This window comes from Mustela lutreola, chromosome 12 (genome assembly GCF_030435805.1).
Source record: "Mustela lutreola isolate mMusLut2 chromosome 12, mMusLut2.pri, whole genome shotgun sequence".
Taxonomy (NCBI): Eukaryota; Metazoa; Chordata; class Mammalia; order Carnivora; family Mustelidae; genus Mustela; species Mustela lutreola.
Genome location: NC_081301.1, coordinates 23,639,794 through 23,659,021, shown reverse-complemented (window position 1 = coordinate 23,659,021; position 19,228 = coordinate 23,639,794). Strand labels below are relative to the sequence as shown.

Below are 19,228 nucleotides of genomic sequence, written 5' to 3'. Positions count from 1 at the left end.
AAGATTTTATTTTTTTGACAGACAGAGACCACAAATAGGCAGAGAAGCAGGCAGAGAGAGAGAGGGGGAAGCAGGCTCCCTGCTGAGCAGAGAGCCCGATGTGGGGCTCAATCCCAAGACCCTGGCATCATGACCCAAGCTAAAGGCAGAGGCTTAACCCACTTAAGCCACCCAGGCGCCCGATGATCTTTTTTTAAAAAAAAGAAGTTAAGGGGCACCTAGTCAGGTAAATGTCTGCCTTTGGCTCAGGCCATGATCCCAGAATCCTGGGATCGAACCCTGCATCAGGCTCCCTGCTCAGTGGGTGTCTGCTTCTCCCTCTGCCTCTATCCCCTGGCTTGTGCTCTCTCTCAAATAAATAAATAAATAAATAAATATTTAAGAAGTTATGGAAATATTCTTATTAAAAATTTAGACATAAGCACAATTTTGATATCTACATTGAACTAAGAATACCAAGCACTGACTTTTTAGCAGGAAAGAGCTGTGCGGACAAACTGTTACGACAACAAAACATGACATCCTTCACCTTTCCATGTCTGAATTTCACAGTGTAAGGGTTATTTTTGCAAAAATACTTTGAAGGTCTTATCAATTATTCCAAGGGCTCTTCTTACTCTTTTGTTAGTCGAAATCATTCCCACTTGAAGCAGTTACTTTGTTATCAATGATAACAAGCCCAACTCAGCTATGATGATTCAAGCACTTCTCTTGAAATACTTAAATCCATTTTATAAAACCCTACATTTTTGCAAGACTTACAACAGAGCTGCACAATACTGCAATGTAAACATGGAACATGAAACAGAGAGAATGCCTATCAAACCACGGACCCCACTCGCAGGCCGTGTGAGCATACTTAACTCCTCCTTTGGCTAGGGAGGAGCAGTTGCAGAACAGTGCTTGGGACTTTGTCAGTAGTTCATCTGCCTATTTTTAGATTATGAGAACCTCTCTTTCCCTATGCCATCTTGTAACCACAAGGACATTGATAATACTTATGTACTCAGATAATGAGGAGCCTCAAATAGCATCTCTAAAGCTCAGCTGGAAAATGAAAGTGCTCTTCGATAAAGCCACCAGGATACTTGAAGCAAAGGTGTGACTAGACTCCATGTGAAGGTCAGCATCAGGCCAGTAGTGAGGAAAATGGGGCAGAAATCACAGCTGGATTGTGGAGTACAAACTGAGCAATGACCAAGCTGCCTTGGTCCAAGATGTATTCTTAGCATCTCAGAACTAAGTATACGTTGGGGCTGATAGCAAAAGCAGCTTGTCAGCCTTCAGGAAGAAGGGGAGCTAGGAATACAGCAGCTACTGTTCCAATACGTGACATAAGCTGGATAAGAAATAGCTCATTTGTTCCTGGTAGCAACATTAACTGTTCAACTTCAAATTTAGTGTAAACACCCACGGCTACTTCAAATGTCATCAGAAAGCTAGTATAGCACAGTATTTAAAGGAAAAAAAAATTGTGGAAAATCCAAGTTACAGTAGTAAAGACTCCCAATTATTTCAGAACATACCACTAACTTTTGAAAGCTAAGAGGCTGGTATGCTTGATTGATCCACCTAAAGGGTAAATACTCAAGCACCAAATTGATCTGTCAAAAGTTTCTAACTAGGGGCGCCTGGGTAGCTCAGTGGGTTAAGCCTCTGCCTTTGGCTCAGGTCATGGTCTCAGGGTCCTGGGATCGAGCCCCGCATCCGGCTCTCTGTTCAGCAGGGAGCCTGCTTCCCTTCCTCTCTCTCTGCCTGCCTCTCTGCCTACTTGTGATCTCTCTCCCTCTCTCTGTCAAATAAATAAATAAAATCTTTAAAAAAAAAGTTTCTAACTAAATTTAAAAAGAGCCTTTGGGGCTTTAAAATATAAGGGCTACACAATCTAATCAGGAATCATCTCCCCTGCCAACAAATAAAAAATGAAACATTTTCGGTAAACTTAAATAGGAAATGCAAGTAAAATGCTAACATTCTTTGGATTTGCTTTCAAATTATATTGTCAATCCTGAAGATGGTTATGAAAATGCCCCCAAGATGCAGCGCATAACTGCCAAGAACCAAAAATGATGACTTGGGAGAATCCTTAAAATATATATATAAATTGTATTGTTTGGACTCAAACTTCAACTATGGTGTGCCTGTATGGACAAGTGTATGTCAGATGATCTTTTAAAAATTTATACATTTAATGTCATGTTGGGCTCCCCACCCCTCTGGTTCCCAAAACTAGAAGCACTAAGTCAATTTTATTACAGATATACTCATAAAATTCAGGGAAAATTGTTGTCAATACCCGATCTTTCCTGACTCCAATGACTTTCTCGACACAAAGAGAAAGATATTCCTTCTGCCAAATATTGTGATAATTTGAAGAGAAAACAATACTAACCAAGAACAGGAACTGAAGTCTTCTGTTGTTGATAAGAAGCCATGATACTGTTTGCAGTAGAATCAGGACCTAGAACCTAAGTAGAAAACAGATCAGCAAAGATTATTTTACACTTCTGATGACCGCACATACCAAAGGCCAAGTTTCTACCAGCAGTAAATAGCAAGTCATTTCAAATTATCAAGCACAGTAATTCTCTTCTCCTTTGTGGTTTTTACTTTGCCAGGTATTCCAGTCTCAATTCAGACCTCCAAATCTCCTTTCTTCCAGAAGACAAGGTAATGATCAGGGGAAAATAAAAAAAGGAAAATCTTAAGGAATATAAGCCATACCCTAAGGGGAGGAGTACAAGAGGTTATAGAACACACAGAGCATCAAAATGCCTTCAAAAGATCTGTGGGAATTTTGATATAAAACAAATACGTGGCTCAGTGGGTTAAGCCTCTGCCTTCGGCTCAGGTCATGATCTCAGGGTCCTGGGATCATGCCCCGCATCTGGCTCTGGCTCTCTGCTCAGCAGGGAGCCTGCTTCCCCCTCCCCCTCTGCCTGCGTCTCTGCCTGCTTGTGATCTCTCTCTCTGTCAAATAAATAAAATCTTAAAAAACAAAACAAAACAAAACAAAAAAAACCCCCAATACGTGCATGTATCAGGGAGTAGAATGCAACTGTGCACACGTGTTCAAGGTAAAACCAGACTCCTCACAGGAATTCCGTGTTTGTGTAAGGCTCAGGGGGGCACACGCCAGGCCCTCTGCTTTGTCTTCACTTGGCTCAGCGTGCATACCCTTGGGGACACCTTCTCAGCAGCAATGTCCTCCTCAAAGCACTTTCACATGACTCAGGGGAACCTGCACCTGTGCCATTACCATAATTCACCAACCAAAGCAAACTCATGATTTTCTGGTCATTTTCCCCAGAAGACTGTTAAAGTTGGTGTCTCGGAAATTAATATGATCTTCAGCCATCAAAAAGAATGAAATCTTGCCATCTGCAATAACATGGGTAGAGCTAAAGTGTATTATGCTAAGCGAAATAAGTCAGTTAGAGAAAGACAAATACCATATGATCTCACCCATATATAGAATTTAGGAAAGAAAACAGATAAATATATGGGAAGGGAGAAAAGAAAAAAGGAGCAGGTAATAAGCCATAAGAGACTTACGATAAAGAGCAAACTGAGGGTTGATGGAGAGACGGGGGTGGGGGATGGGCTAGATGGGGGATGGGGATTAAAGGGGACACTTGTTATGAGCACTGGGTAAATTATTTAAGTGATGAATCACAAAGTTCTACTCCAGAAGCCAGTACGGCACTGTAGATTAAGTAAAATTTAAATTAAAAAACATTAAAAATTAAAAAACATATAAAAAGTTTTTTTTTTTTTAAATTACTATGATCTGACTAGAAGAGGGTAGGGGAGAGCATGAAGCAGTAGTATAAATTGCTAAGCTTCAAAACCACTACAGTTTCGAGGATGATCACATTTCTTCTATGAAATACCTATTTTAGTAAATTCAAGTATTTGTAGGGTGCTGATTCTCAACTTTTACTTTCAAGGTATGCTAAATGTGCCCACATCTACCCTCTTATCTAACCTTCAGAACATTCCAGAGAAGCATATAGGGAAGTAGAGCCCCATTTGTAAATGAGGAAATCAAGGCCCCAGTAAAGCTTATGTGTTTCTAATCAAGGAGTTCAAAACCAGTCTCTCTCCAGGCTCCAAACCCTTCTCTGTGGGTTGTGGTCCCAGCCTGTGATGCTGGGACTGGGAACCTGAGAAAACATTCTGCCCTTTGTCAGCTGCCTCGTTATGCTCTGCCCATAGCAGACACCAGAAGAAGAGGACAAGGCTGCTGTTTGCTTTCACTCAATAGTTCTTAACCCTCATAGTAGCCATTCATTTCAGTTTCCTTATTTCTCTACACTTAGAGCCATCGTGCCCCCTCAGAAGTATCAGCACCAGCTAGCTGGCACCCCTTCTCAGAGGGTCAAGAACCGGCGCAGCAGGGACCCCCCTCCACGCTTCTGAACTACAGTAAACCTGAACTCCTCCTTGTTCCCTCTCAGTCACCAACTCAGCGCTCCTTCTCTGTGTTCTCCTTTTGCCTTCTCAGTTGTCCAATACTTGTTCCACCAGTTCCCTATATTAAATTCTTTCTGTTAAAATAATAGCTGTGGTTCTTTTCCTTAAGCGTACCTGACACACCAGCCCTTCTAAATCAAAACAGGAACTCTTAACAACAGGCCTGAGGTGTGAGAGACTGAGCAAAGTTCACACAATAAATAGATGACAAAACATCAGAATTCTCAACAGGACAAAACTGCCTTAAACATGAGCGGCAAAGCTCCTTGTAACAAGAGTAGAAGCAACAAGTCAGATAATCCATAAAACAATAGGGAAAGCAACTGTCTGGTTTACTTTTTTGTTGTTGTTAAAGATTTTATTTATTTGAGAGAAGAGAGAGAGAGAGAGAAACAGCACGTGTGAGTGAAGAAGGGGCAGAGCAGAGGGAGGGAGAGGGTATCACGCAGACCGTGCTTCCATACCATGACTTCCATACCATGCCTCTGAGATCATGACCTGAGCCGAAATCAAAAGTCAGACGCTTAACTGACAGAGCCACCCAGAGGCCCATGTCTGGGTTACTTTAAAAAAACACCGATATGATCCAAAGTCTGCGCAGGGAGGTGAGAGGCCAACTCTGGCCCTGTCTCCCTCTTTCCCCTACTCTAATCTCCCTGAAGGCTGAGGCAACAGTTGAACTTGCCCATCTTCTCCACAGCAGCTGTTTCACGTGGAAAGGAGAAACAAAAGCAAACTTAACCCTAGGCAAGGCGTACTCAAGTAGAAAATCTTCTTAGTGACAGCTTAAAAATAAGCCTAGGATAATGTAACTATGGTATATCACGTTTTTAAGAACAAGGAAAACTCTGGCTTTGACTTTCAAGAGATCGTATGAACATTAAGAACCTGTGAAATGGCTTTAAAAAATGCACGTTCTGTCTCTGAGGAAAACTTACAGGTGTAGCTGAATTCTGCTGGTGGGTGAGAGTCCAAATTTCTGGAAGTGACCTTTCCATCAGCTGGAGGGTATCTTCAAAGGCCTTCTGTAATCCCCTTCCTTGCTCATCAAACTCAAAGAGAAAGAGCACCTTTAAAATATGGTATACTTCCTCTAGAGAGAAGAAATTCGAGAAAGGGGTTAACTTGGGTCCCCAGCTCCATTGCTAGGATCCGTAACACAATTTCTTGCCCAAGCAAAAAAATATTTAATATTACACTGCAGCTGCCATCTCCCACATTTTCCTCTGTCTCCCCAAATGCTGGAGTAATTCATAATTCAACCTGTTTATTACAAAAAGGAAAAGGAACACGCTGGGGCTCTAGCAGGAAAGGGTGTCTTCATAGTCCTTTTCCCCAGCTTCAGTACCAATGTCTCCCAGTGGGGCTGGGCAGGGCCCAGTGGAGGAAGGCTTAGCTTCCCAACTGAGGGTGGGTCAGGAACGTGCCCTGAAATGATACTTCCTGCCAAAAGTCTGTCTTTCCCCAAGTTGGGAAAACTGTATCGTAATTATCTGCCAAACTCTGTGCTATCCATTTACCTTTTGGGGGGCAAGAATCATCAGTATTGAGAACACACCTTTCAATTTTTCAGTGCTCTGTACAATTTCACTGAGGGCCTCCAAAAGGGCCAGATCCTCCAGCGGACTCCCTTCTTTGAGGCTATGCTTCTTCCGCTCTGCTTTGCGGCGATTCTTAGATGATCGCCTGTTAGAAGAAATTGGAAAGATGTTATAAAAGGGGCTCTCTTTGCACTGAACAGATTAAAATAAATGTACCAGTTGGCCACCAACTTTCTGGGAACCCAGAGAGTCAATAGATGGTATGTGTATTTGGGGGAAAATGGTGATGAGGTGTTGGGAGTGACAGCTAAAATAAATTTGGGAACGGCAAGTCTTACAGACAGGAAATAATAAGGAAAACCCTAAAAAGTAGTGTCTGGCCTTGAACTTTTAATTAAAATACAGAGGTTATATTTTTGATAATAAGAGCTGGAACAACAGAACCACCAGCTTAAATTTTCTAATGAAAAACAAATCTAAAGTAAAATTTAAATGAGACATAGACACGGCACATTGAAATTTGGATATAATAAAATATATATGGCACCCGCATCTCTCCTGCTCAGAGGTCTTTAATTATGCCACCTGTCTGGGACTCTCGCCCTGGCTCTGAAAAGCCCAGCTTCTTTTTTTTTTTTTTTTTAAGATTTTAATTATTTCTTTGAAAGACAAAGATGACAAGTAGGCAGAGAGGGGGGGCAGGCTCCCTGCTGAGCAGAGAGAGCCCAATGCGGGGCTCGATCCCAGGACCCAGGGATTATGACCTGAGCAGAAGGCAGAGGCTTTAACCCACTGAGCCACCCAGGAGCCCCTGAAAAGCCCAGTTTCTAAATGACTCTCTTGCAGTTTCTGATCACCCCATATAACCTCATAAATCTCTATTCTGAATTCCTAAAGCACAATTCAGTTTGTTTATTTATCTATTTTTATTTTTCAGTTCATCTATTTTTTTTTAAAGACCTTATCTATTTGTCAGAGAGACACAGAGAAAACGCGCGTGCGCGTATCCACACACAGCAGGGGGACCAGCAGGTAGAGGGAGAGGGAGAAGCAGTCTCCTTCTGAACAGGGAATCTGATGCAGGGCTCGATCCCAGAACTCTGAGATCATGACCCAAGCTGAAAGCAGACACTTAACCGACTGAGTCACCCAGGCCTCCCATCATGATTCAGTTTAAATATACTATGTCTTGCATTGTTTTATGATTCCCAAGGATGACTATAAGCTCTTATAACCCACATCTCCTTAAAAATTTTGGTAACATCCACTACAACTAGCATATGGGTTTTCTGACTGAATGCTACACTGCATAAGCATGATGACTTATTTTATATTAATAATCTCTCCTAATTCTGACTTTGAACTAAAGATGCCTGATACCGTTTTCCTTTATAAACTTTTAATTTTTTAAGTGCCCACATAATCTGGTCACCTAATATTTGTTAAATGAATGAAATCAGATGTCATAAAAATTGAGTGCCAGCGTAGGGGCCTTGTGGGTACAGACAAACACACGGTCCACAAAGCTGCAGTAGAAAAACATTTCAACACCAAGTCGAATTCCTTAGGTATGTGGGGAAAGCCCCTGCACACCAAATCCCGGCCCTGAGAACTGTCCGGATGAGAAACTGACCTCCGTCCTTGCACTCTGTCCACACACCCAGGGCCTCATCAATGTGCTACGTAAATGTGATACATACGCGGATATCCTGGAGTTGCTGTGGGAATATCTGCTGCTCGTGTCACCGCCACTCATGACACTGCTAGTTTCAGAGAAGAGGTCTGACTCTTGGCCCTGGGGCAGCTCATTATCTAGAAAAGAAGAACCAGATACAGAATGAAAACTCCCCGCTGATGTAGCTTTACCTTCAATAGGGTAAGTGGACTATAGTTCACCAGGGCATAGCTGAGGATGGGTGAAAATTATTAGAAAGTCGATCTCAAAGTGAAATGAGATAATATTAAATACAGTTACTACTACCATACACCAGCACACCAGTACCAAGGTTATTTTTCCTTTTCTTTTCTTTCTGAAAGCAAAGGAACCTTTGGAGGTGAGGATACTCGTTCTGCTCCGCTTGGTAGGGGTGTAGGGCATGTGTGGCAGAGCTCTTCCCATTCATGCTTGGTCCTGCCCCCAGCCCTCCCCAACACACACAAACACAGCCATACACAGTCCCCAAGGGGTTTCACGAAGGACCTAAACATCCCCCAGCACAGTAATCACCGTGCAGGAGGCACAATAATCCGCTAAGACAAAGTATGATATGTCCCCACTATGCCCAACTGTCAGTGTCTTCATGTAGACACTCACCCAGATTCACCTGCTGTGCCCGCTCCTTGAGATCTCGAACCACCAATAAACGGTTTTTATGGCGATTGAATGTGGCTGTCTGAGAGTCCAGAAGTGCCATATAATTCTTCTGGGCTGGGGGTGCGGATGGAAAATATTTTGAACAAGATGTTTAAGTAAAAGAGAAAAACACTCAAGTAAGGCAGTGAGGGAGTAAGAATTTTAAAAAAAGAAACAGATTACTAGGTTTTCCAAGCAAGATTTTTTTTTTTCCTTAATGAGAATTAACCTACATTGTTTTAGGAGAATGAACTACACATTAAAATTTCAAATTTCAGAGTTGATCAACATCATCCTAGAACATCCTCTAGCACTAAATTAGTAATATCACCTGAACAAAAGACTCGGTACCCAAGAGCAGACTAGCAAAGAAAAGGAGTATACAGGAAGCTATTAACAAAAACAGGACAGTCACTGAGATGTTTCTGAAACATAGGTATTAGGCCTATGCAAAACATAGGTATTAGGCCTATACAAATGAGGAGTCAGCATTTTTCTAGAACTCATTAGGGGAGAAAATCCAAGCAAGAGACAGCTAGATGGACGGCTGGAGGGTCAGGATGGATGCTTTCAGTAACGTAACTAAGCGAATGCTATGAAAAGAATTCTCCTACGGTGTTAATGAGGATGGGAGAGGGGGGACGCAGGCTGGGTAAGCGTGTGAGCACATGTACACATCAGAAAGGCCTGATCCTACTCACAGGGTGGACTGTGCTAAAAAAGGCAGAGCTTAAAACCAACCCCAACTGCTGGAAATTTCTGTAAGCCAAACTGATGTCTTTCTTTTCCACTTTGCTTTTAAGGAGTCATAGTGATCACCCCAGTGTTCCAGAACTGGTAAAACTCACCTGGTTCAATATATAAATATGTATTCCACTTAGATTTACCAACTATAAACATTTTCCTTCCTGTTTCTCTCCATACACACATACACAACTCTTATTTTTGTGGAACCTTTTGAGAGTAGGTTGCAGATATGATCCTTCCTTCTTAAACACTTCAGAACATCTCTCTTAAGAATAAGGGCATTGGGGCACCTGGGTGACTCAGTGGGTTGGGTTGCGCACTTCCGCTTAGGTCATGATCCCAGAGTCCTGGAATCAAGCCCTGCATCGGGCTCTGCTCAGCAAGGAGCCTGCTTCCCCCCTCCTCTCTCTCTGCCGACTTGTGATCTCTCTCTGACAAATAAATAAAATCTTTTAAAAAAAAAAAAAAAGAATAAGGACAGTATTATGATCTCATTGGTTGTGGGATCAAGCCGTGTTGGACTTCACACTCAGCATGGAGTCTGCTTAAGATTAGAGAATCTATCTTGCTCTGCTCCTCTGCTCCTTTCCCAACTCTCCAATAAATAAATCATTTAAAAAAAAAAAAGGATATTATCTAACATAAGCACAATATGTAAGAAATTGGCCACTAACAGAATACTGTATTATCTAATATCTAGTTCATATTCAAGTTTACCAATTATTCCCAAATAAAGATTTTTTTAAAAAGATTTTATTTGACAGAGAGAGAGAAAGAGAGAGAGTGTGTGTGTGTGTGTGCATGTACACATAAGCATTGGGGGGAGAGGGAGAAGCAGACTCCTTGCTGAGCAGGGAGCCCAAGGTGGGGCTCAATCCCAGGATCCTGAAATCATGACCTGAGCCGAAGGCAGATGCTTAACTGACTAAGCCGCCTAGGCATCCCTACAATTAAAAAGATTCTTAACCGTATCTTATCACATTTTTAACATTCAAGTATTTTACATACTACCATTTGACAGTTAGCATATTTAAAAATTCTAATCAGAATTAAGTGTTACACCCAGTGGAAAACTCTGATCAACTCTATGATTAAAGGATGTAATAACAGGCAGTATCCTTCTCTCGCGCTTCCCCACCTCTACAATTCCAAATGTAGAATTCCGAGATGCAACCCTTACCTTCTAAAATGGAAGGCTTTATGTTGGTTTCTATTATATCTGGTCTGTTATATTTGTAAACCTAAAAGGAAAAAGACAGTAGGTTTAGGCAGGAAAATGCCATGTCACTGTAGAGGTAAGACATCTGGAAGGAAATGGATGACTTTCGGAGGTCACCAGGTTATTTTCAAGCTACAAGGTAGCTAATGAGCATTTAAGTCATTTCGGTAAAAACCAGTAATATTTCACATTTAAAAAAACTAATTCCAAACATTAAGAATCAATTCTTTAAATGGTTTTAAAAATACTGCTTATCCTTAGAGCAGGAACCGAAACTATTTTGACTTAATTTTGCTAGCCTCCGAAGACAAGGGATTCCAGCTGACCTTTCTACCCTGCACTCTCACTCTGCTAAGCACCTAACACAGGGAGGATTTTAAAGGTTTTCCTACCAGTCTCAGAGCTTCTTCCCAGGCAGCTCCTTCTAGTAATAAGAGCACAGCTTCTTCATAATCCTGACCGGAAACAGCAAGGCAGATAACAGGTGAACGGGGCAAGCGTGTCAGATGCCACCATGATAAATGGTGCCACCGCCTACGGAGTGGCCTTCTTTGCCCGCCAGCCCCCCTCTTATGGTCCCAGTTCCTAGAATCAGGTCTGGCCTCCAGTCCCTACTCAGTAAACAGTGATGCAAAAGACAATGGGTGGTGGGTAAAGATAGATTCTGGAAATAACCACAGAACACATGGCATCATCTCCCTATGTCCCTGAGCATTGAAACCACCAGTGAGGTCTTGAGAGAAATGCCCACCGCCCCAGCTATACTACCCTGTTCAATTTGACAGGTTTAAGGCTTTTAAACTTTTCTTTCTGCTTTTCGTTTTCTTTTTCCCCCCTCCAATTTTTATTTTGAAACACTTCAAACCTCCAGGAAACTGAAAGATGAGTGCAATAAACATGAGTGTAATAAACACCTGCATATCCTAAGTCTTCAAACATTTTTGATGCTTGTGGCCTTACCAGTAAAAATTTTTGAGCATGTACTACAGTATGTAATTACTTAATGTACACATAAGGCATATAAAACAAAGCATTTCTATAGGTACAAATCGTGTTTATCTTTTTGCTACTGAAGTACAGTTGACATACAATGTTAGCGGTTTCAGGCTTACGACACAGCAATCTGACAGTTCTACACATTACTCCGCGCTCCCCATGGTGAGTACAGTCCCATCCGTCACCACACACCGTGATTCCAATATTACTGACTATGCTCCCCAAGCTGTACTTCTCATCTCCGTGACTTATTTACTTTATAACTAGAAGTTTGTGAAACTGGAAGTAAGTGAAACAAAACACATTTTATGTTTTTTAAAGGGGATGCAGAGAGCTGAAACCAAGAATCAGACACTTAACCAACTATGCCACCCAGGTGCCCCTGGATTTCACCATTTTAAAATGTGTTTTGTGGGTTGCCTGAGTGGCTCAGTCGGTTAAGTGTCTGACTTTTGGTTTCCACTCAGGTCATGATCTCAGGGTTGTGAGATCGAGCCCAACATCAGGCTCTGCATCCAGCATGGAAACTGCTTAAGATTCACTCTTTTTCAGGGTGCCTGGGTGGCTCAATTGGTTGAGCCTCTGCCTTCGGCTCAGGTCGTGATCTCAGGGTCCTGGGATCGAGCCCTGCATTGGGCTCTCTGCTCAGTGGGGAGCCTGCTTCCCGCCCTCCCTACCTGCCTCTCTGCCTACTTGTGATCTCTGTCAAATAAATAAATAAAATCTTTAAAAAAAAAAAAAAAAAGATTCTCTCTTTCTCTCCCTCTATACCTCCCTGCTACTTTTTCTCTCTCTCTCCCCACCCTCTCAAATAAATAAATAAATCTTTAAAAAAAAAAGTGAGATACATAAAAAACTGACTGGATTCCTCCAGTAGTCATGGTGATTAAAAAAGGTGGGGATGGGTATGCATTAGATTAAAAGAGATTTAAGAGACTAAGATACAAAATGCAATACATGACCCTAAATTGGAACCTACTTTGGATCATCCTACTATAAATTATAAATAATTTGGAACCACTGAGGGAACTAGAATTTTAATTTTTACATAAATTAAAGTGTATGTACCTGGAAAGATGAAGACCATAAACACTTAAAGAAAATTTATAAAGACCACAGTATAACTTTGTTTTGGTTAACCATGCGAGAGAGACAGAGAAAGAGAGAGGGAGAGCGCGCACGCGTGTGTGTGTGTGTTGTGCGCACACGCATACGAAGAGCACTACGGGAAGAATTAGAAAATGGAAGGGATGACTAGGAAAGTCTTGAGTGGTAGGAATGACATGCTTTGTTTTCTTATTACTTCCAGCATTTTAAAGAATCTACAAATATATACATACTACTTTAAATTATTTTTAATTAAAAATATTAAATAGAAGTAAGCATTTTCTTCCCAGGCCCTAGTGCATATGCCCCACTAACAGGCCCATACCATAGGTCCACGAAGGGACATAGCAGGGTATGTGCTATTTGACCCACAGAGAAAGAAAGAGGGTGTGGGGGGGGGGGATGGCTGTTCTACCAAAATGACAATCACATGACATACAAGGACTCTGAAGTGTATAATTTGTGGCATTTACTGTGTTCACAATACTGTGTGACCACCAACCTTTTCAAATTCACCTGATTAAAAAAACACCCCCATTTCCCACTCCATTCCTCCCCTGGTAACCTCTGATGTTCCCTTTCTTCGGGTTTGCCTACTCAGGACATATTATACAACAGAAATCATACAACAGGGGCGCCTGGGTGGCTCAGTGGTTTAAGCCTCTGCCTTCGGCTCAGGTCATGATCTCAGGGTCCTGGGATCGAGCCCCACATCAGGCTCTCTGCTCAGCAGGGAGCCTGCTTCCTCCTCTCTCTGTCTGCCTCTCTGACTACTTGTGATCTCTATCAAATAAATAAATAAAAATCTTTAATAAAAAAAAAAAAGAAATCATACAACAGGTGACATTCTGTGTTTGGCTTTTTTCACTTAGCATAATGTCTTCAAGATTTATCCAAATTGTATTATGTATCAGTTCTGTTCCATTTTTTAAAATTAATTTTTCTGATTATAGTATAATGCACATAACATAAAATTTATCATTTTAACCATTTTTTTTTATGTCGAGTGGCATTAAGTAAATTCAAATTGTTGAGAAACCATCACCACCATCGTCTCCGGGACATTTTTCACGTTACAAAATTAACTCTATACCTGTGAAACAGTAACTTCCTATGTTCCTCTCCCTCAATCTCTGCAACCAACTTTCTACTTCCTGTCTCTATGATTCTGACCACTCTAGGTACCTCATAGAAGCCGAATCCTGCCATACTAGTCCTTTTACATCTGGTTTATTTCACTTAGCACAATGTTTTCAAGGTTTATTCAAATTAAAGCATCCATCAGTTTTACATTCCATTTTATGACTTCATTTATTCATTTGAGACAGAGAGAGTAAAAGAAGGGAGAAAGGCAGAGAGAGAGGGAGAAGCGGACTCCCCACTGAGCAGGAAGCCCAATGCAGGGCTCAATCCCAGGACCCCGGGATCATGACCCGAGCCAATGACAGACGCTTAACTGACTGAGCCACCCAGGTGCCCCGTATGTTGAACTTTTTAAGGAACCATCAAACCATTTCCCATAGGGGCTGTGCCATTTTACATTTCCAGCAGCAATGTATGAGTGTTCCTATTTCTCCACATCCTTGCCAAGTTTTCATTTTTTTTTCTTTTTTTTTTTTTCTAAATATTTTATTTATTTATTTGACAAACAGAGATCACAAGCAGGCAGAGAGGCAGGCAGAGAGAAAGGAGGAAGCAGTCTCCCTGCTAAGCAGAGCTGAAGGCAGAGGCTTAAACCCACTGAGCCACACTGGTGCCCCAAGTTTTCTTTTTTTTTTTTTATTAAAGCTATTCTAGGGCACCTGGGTGGCTCAGTTAAGCATCTGCCTTCGGCTCAGGTCACAATCCCAGGGTCCTGGGATCGAGGCCTGCACTGGGCTCTCTTCTCTGAGGGAAGCCTGCTTCTCCCTCACCCACTCCCCCTGCTTGTATTCCCTCTCTTGCTATCTCTTGCTGTGTCAAATAAATCAAACCCATAAATAAATAACTAAATAAATAAAACTATTCTACTGGGTACTGTGGTTTTGATTTGCATTTCCTTAATGAACAATGAAGCTAAACAACTTTTCATGTGCTATTGGTTATTTGTATGTTTTCTTTAGAGAAATAGCTATTTAATTCTTTTGACCATTTTAAAAATGGGTTGTTTTGTCTTGTTGTTAAGTTATAAAATTTCTCAACATTTTCTGGATATAGTCAGTAAGCTATAAACCAGTACCACTCATGGACAAATACAAAAATCCTTTAGAAAATTTTAGCAAACCCATCAATTATGAAAAAGGATAATACATTATGACCAAGATAGGTTTAACCTAAGGACTGCAAGATTGGTTTAATATTCAGAAATCAATGCATTTCATCCTAGCACTGGTCTAAAATGAAATACCTTAGTTTGAAAAATGCATTTGACAAAATTCAATACCTCTTCTTGATAAAAAATCTGGGCACCTAGAAGGGAATTTCCTCAACATAAGAGCGCAAGGATTGGTAACTTCTTTTCAGTAACAGGCTAGATAGCAAATATTTTAGGCTTTGTAGTCAGACCATCTTTGTCACAGCTCCTCAACTCTGAGGTTATAGATATAAAAACAGCCACAGAAAATATGTAAACAAATAAGTGTGGCCATGTTTCAATAAAACTGTATAAAAACAGGTGGCTAGCTAGATTCCTAGACTAGTTTGCCAACCCCAATAGCACTACCAAGTTCTCACATCTATTAAAAAAACAATAGCATGGGGCATCTGGGTGGCTCAGTTGGTTAAGAAGCTGCCTTCAGCTCAGGTCATGGTCCCAGGGTCCTGGGATCGAGCCCCACTGAGCAGGGAGCCTGTTCTCTCTCTCTCCTCCCTGCTCAGATCCTTGCTCTCTCTCTGTCTCTCTCAAATAAATATGTAAAATCTTAAAAAATAAAAATAAAATAAAAATAAAAAAGCAAACATCACATTTAATGATGAAAGACTGAATTTCCACCCTAATACCAGGAAAAAGGCAAGGATGTCCACCAACCCTTACCACTTCTATTCAACACAATACTGGAAGTCCGAGCTAATACAGTAAGGCTAGAAAAAAATATGAAGGCATACCAATTGAAAAGATATAAAACAGTCTTTAGTCAAAGAAACCATGCTCATTAATATAGAAAATCCTAGAGAATTTACCTCCAACAATCCTAGAACTACTAAGTAAGTTCAGCAAGATTGTAGGATATAAGGCCAATTTAAAAACAAAACAAGGGGCGCCTGGGTGGCTCAGTGGGTTAAGCCGCTGCCTTTGGCTCAGGTCATGATCTCAGGGTCCTGGGATCGAGTCCCACGTCGGGCTCTCTGCTCAGCAGGGAGCCTGCTTCTCTCTCTCTCTCTCTCTCTCTCTCTCTCTCTGCCAGCCTCTCTACCTACCTGTGATCTCTCTCTGTCAAATAAATAAATAAAATATTTTTAAAAAAAATAAAATAAAAATAAAAATAAAAACAAAACAAAATTCATTTCTATTTACTAGCAACAAAAAAATTGGGATATGGAAAAAAAAATACTAGTCAAATACTAGTCAGAATTACTGTAAAACTCTTCTCCTTTGCCATACCGTATCACCACATCACTAAAGCTTATCGAATTTCCTTACACTTACTACATCGTGGCAGGCTTCCAACAAAAAATTACACAAAGAACAAAAACCCTTTGAAAAGCTAGAACAAGCACCAGAATAAGACTAACACGTGCAGGAATACTGAAATTACAAGCTCAAGAATTTAAAATAAGTATGATTACACCTGAAACTAATATCCTACCATATGTGAATTATGTTTCAATTAGAAAAAGAAAAAAAAAGAGGTATGATTAATATGCTCAAAGCTCTAATGGAAACAGCAGACAACATGCTAGAACAGATGGGTAATGCAAGCAAAGAGATGGAAACTCTAAGAAAGAATCAAAAAGAAATGTTAGAAAACAAAAGCATTATGTGAGCAAAAGAAGCCAGACTCAGAAACCACATACCAGATGGTTCCATTTATAAAAAATCCTAGAAAAAGCAAAACTGTAGTGACAAAAAGGACGTCAGTGGTTGGTAAGAGCTGAGAGTAGAAGGAGAAGACTCATTGCAAAGGGGACGTGGGGAACATTTTGGGGTGTTACAAATGTTCTATGAGCATGGTTGTAGCAGCATTTGTCAAAATTCATCCAACTGTTCATTTAAAATTGTTAATTGTATTATAAGTAAAGTATACCCAATTAAAAATATACAAATTATGAACATATAAATTAAATATATATATGAATTAATCTTCATTTGTATAGAAAAAAAGGATGGTGGCCTCTTCTCCATTTAATTAACCATCTTAGATGATGTATCGTTCTACCCTAGCCTTGTTACTGTGCATTATTTTATTCACTGATGTTTTTGGTTCAATCACCCAGTGTAATTTCTTGCTTGTAATTTTAGTGATCTTCTTTCACTCACCCTGGTTACATCGAAGACATTCAAGTATTTTAAAAGCACAGTTATGTTATACAAATGTGCCTCCTAGTAACAACTGTGAAAAACACTCTCTAATCAAAGGCTAAAACTCTAGAAGGCAGTAATCCCTGGTGTCAACTGTGTATTTATATCCTATTAGTCTGTGGCAGGTGTCGATGCATAGTTTTTGTTGTTGTTGTTGTTTTGATGATTTATTTATTTTAAAGGGAGAACAAGTGGGGAAGGGGTAGAGGGAGAGAGAAAATCTCAAGCAGACTCCCCACTGAGCATGGAGCCTGACGCAGGGCTCAATCGCACAACCCTGAGCTAATGACCTGAGCTGAAATCGAGTCGGACACCCAACTGACTGAGTTACCCAGAAGCCCCATTTCAGTGCATAGCTTTATTTTCATAATAAACTCTACAATTCTGTCCAGAGCTGGTAAAGGTACTCGTCTTTATAATCTGCTGGAAAACTGGAATGTATCAAGCTGCCTGAGTAAAAGGCCCTTCTAACAGGGAGAATGATTCTAAAAGCCAAAAAAAATCTGAAATCTAATCCCTTTAAGAATGGTCCTTTCTCACTGTTTCTACCTCACAAGTTAATACAAAAAGCACAACTCCCTTGAGATTTAATTTAGTACTTTCTACCAAGGTCAAACCACTAGTGCCTATTGTGGTAGAGTTCTTTGGTATTCTACCTTACAGAACTTATTGTTTACAGAACTAATTATTTAGAAATAAGTTAAATTTAGATGTGTAAGTCAGGTCAGCAAGAGAGAAGATCTGCAGAGCTAATACTGTCTCAGGACTTCCGAATTACCCCAAGTTCTTCTTAATTTTCATGATCAGTTACATACAACTGGGAAGACCTTGTTTGTTGACTGGGTGGCTGAGGGAGGAAATGAGGTTACCTGGGCATACTGTTCCAAGACTGTGGCTGCGTCACTGTGCTTCCTCTGCTCAACCAGCTTTCCTGCAAAGATAATAAACATTTGACCATAGCTGGCTTGCTAACAACAGGATTACCAAAACACTCAAGCTGAAATGGCTTTGGGGGTTTTGTTTTGTTTTGTTTTGTTTTTTTAAGATTTATTTGTTTATTTGAGAGAGAGAGAGAGAGAGAAAAAGAAAGCGAGCACCCATGTGGCCACACAAGTGGGAGAAGCAGAAGGGGAGAGAGAGAATCTCAAACTAACTCCAGGCCAAGCACAGAGCCTGACACGGGGCTCCATCTCACGACCCTGACACCACAACCTGAGCCCAAACCAAGAGTTGGGTCCCCAAGTGACTATACCACCCAGACACCCCTGGAGGTACTTTTTAAATGAAAACAGACCCCTACAAACTGGAGATTGAGCTCTTGTGTACGTTCAAGCAGAACGGCTTTAAAACAGCATTTTCCAAAGTGTTCCCTAAGACTGTTCTGTAGGATAATAAAAGGCAAAACCAAAAAACCATTCTTGGGTCCATGTAAGTTTGTGAAACAGTGGGCATAACAATGCTCAACAGATTCCTTTGCTGAAATGTTTCATTAATATATCTTCATTACGCATCAAACTATATACTTTGTGAATTTCTATCAGGAAACAGGAATACTACGGAGTTCTCTTAAATGGCAGTTACAATCTAAATTTAGCACGGAATGTGAAAACCATGTACGGTCAAAATTTGCCAAGAGAACAGGCTTATAAAGGCACACACAGGACCTAGCATCTCCAGCTCATCCATTTCTTCCTCAAAATGGAAGAGGCTGCTGTTCTCCGGTTGAGCACTAAGATGAAGGTACTTGGCTTAGGGGTCATGCAGCATCTTTAGATCCTGGAATCACTCAGCAAGCTGAAATAATCCTGCTTCGAGAAACACGGAACCTGAAGCTGACGACAGCCAGCAGACTCCTGTCTCCCATCTTACGCAATCTCCAGCGCATTGTCTCCCTGACAAAAACAGGTAGTATCACCTCCACAATCTCAACAGCTACCTTTCTTTTCCTATATAAACTGCCCAAGTTAAAGTGCACATGAAGTGACTCTGCCTTATACCATTTCTCAACAATCTCTGACCACCACCTTTCCTACCACTTTTGCTAAGCACCGGGGAGAACCGGGTGTGTACCATACGGCATGACAAACAGCAAGCTAAGAGAGATAGAGAGTGTATGACAAGATAATAGGCCCTAAGAACAGAGCTGGAAGATATAACCTACCAGAACATAAGTTGCTAAAGCAGAAGTAACAATGGAGCCAGAATAAATACCTAAAAGGCCTAACACAGGGAATTCTCAGAAACTGAAGAGTTCACCATGGAAATGAAGAGGGCTTACAGAAGAGCATACA

General features: G+C 40.9%; 1 protein-coding gene across 3 annotated transcripts in view; it reads right to left on the bottom strand.

The window, feature by feature from the left end:
* The window catches only part of ELP1 (elongator acetyltransferase complex subunit 1), a 60,064-nt gene that overhangs the window by 2,333 nt on the left and 38,503 nt on the right, over nt 1-19,228 (bottom strand). For 2 of the 3 annotated variants that reach the window (XM_059141683.1, XM_059141681.1), the window contains exons 29-36: nt 17,807-17,868; nt 10,729-10,791; nt 10,298-10,358; nt 8,332-8,445; nt 7,718-7,829; nt 6,035-6,162; nt 5,415-5,569; nt 2,393-2,468 (exon numbers count right to left, since the gene is read on the bottom strand). In XM_059141683.1, the coding sequence (XP_058997666.1) occupies nt 2,393-2,468; nt 5,415-5,569; nt 6,035-6,162; nt 7,718-7,829; nt 8,332-8,445; nt 10,298-10,358; nt 10,729-10,791; nt 17,807-17,868 (771 nt within the window). The remainder of the gene's footprint in view (nt 1-2,392; nt 2,469-5,414; nt 5,570-6,034; nt 6,163-7,717; nt 7,830-8,331; nt 8,446-10,297; nt 10,359-10,728; nt 10,792-17,806; nt 17,869-19,228) is intronic. The other variant, XM_059141682.1, reaches the window with a different exon arrangement.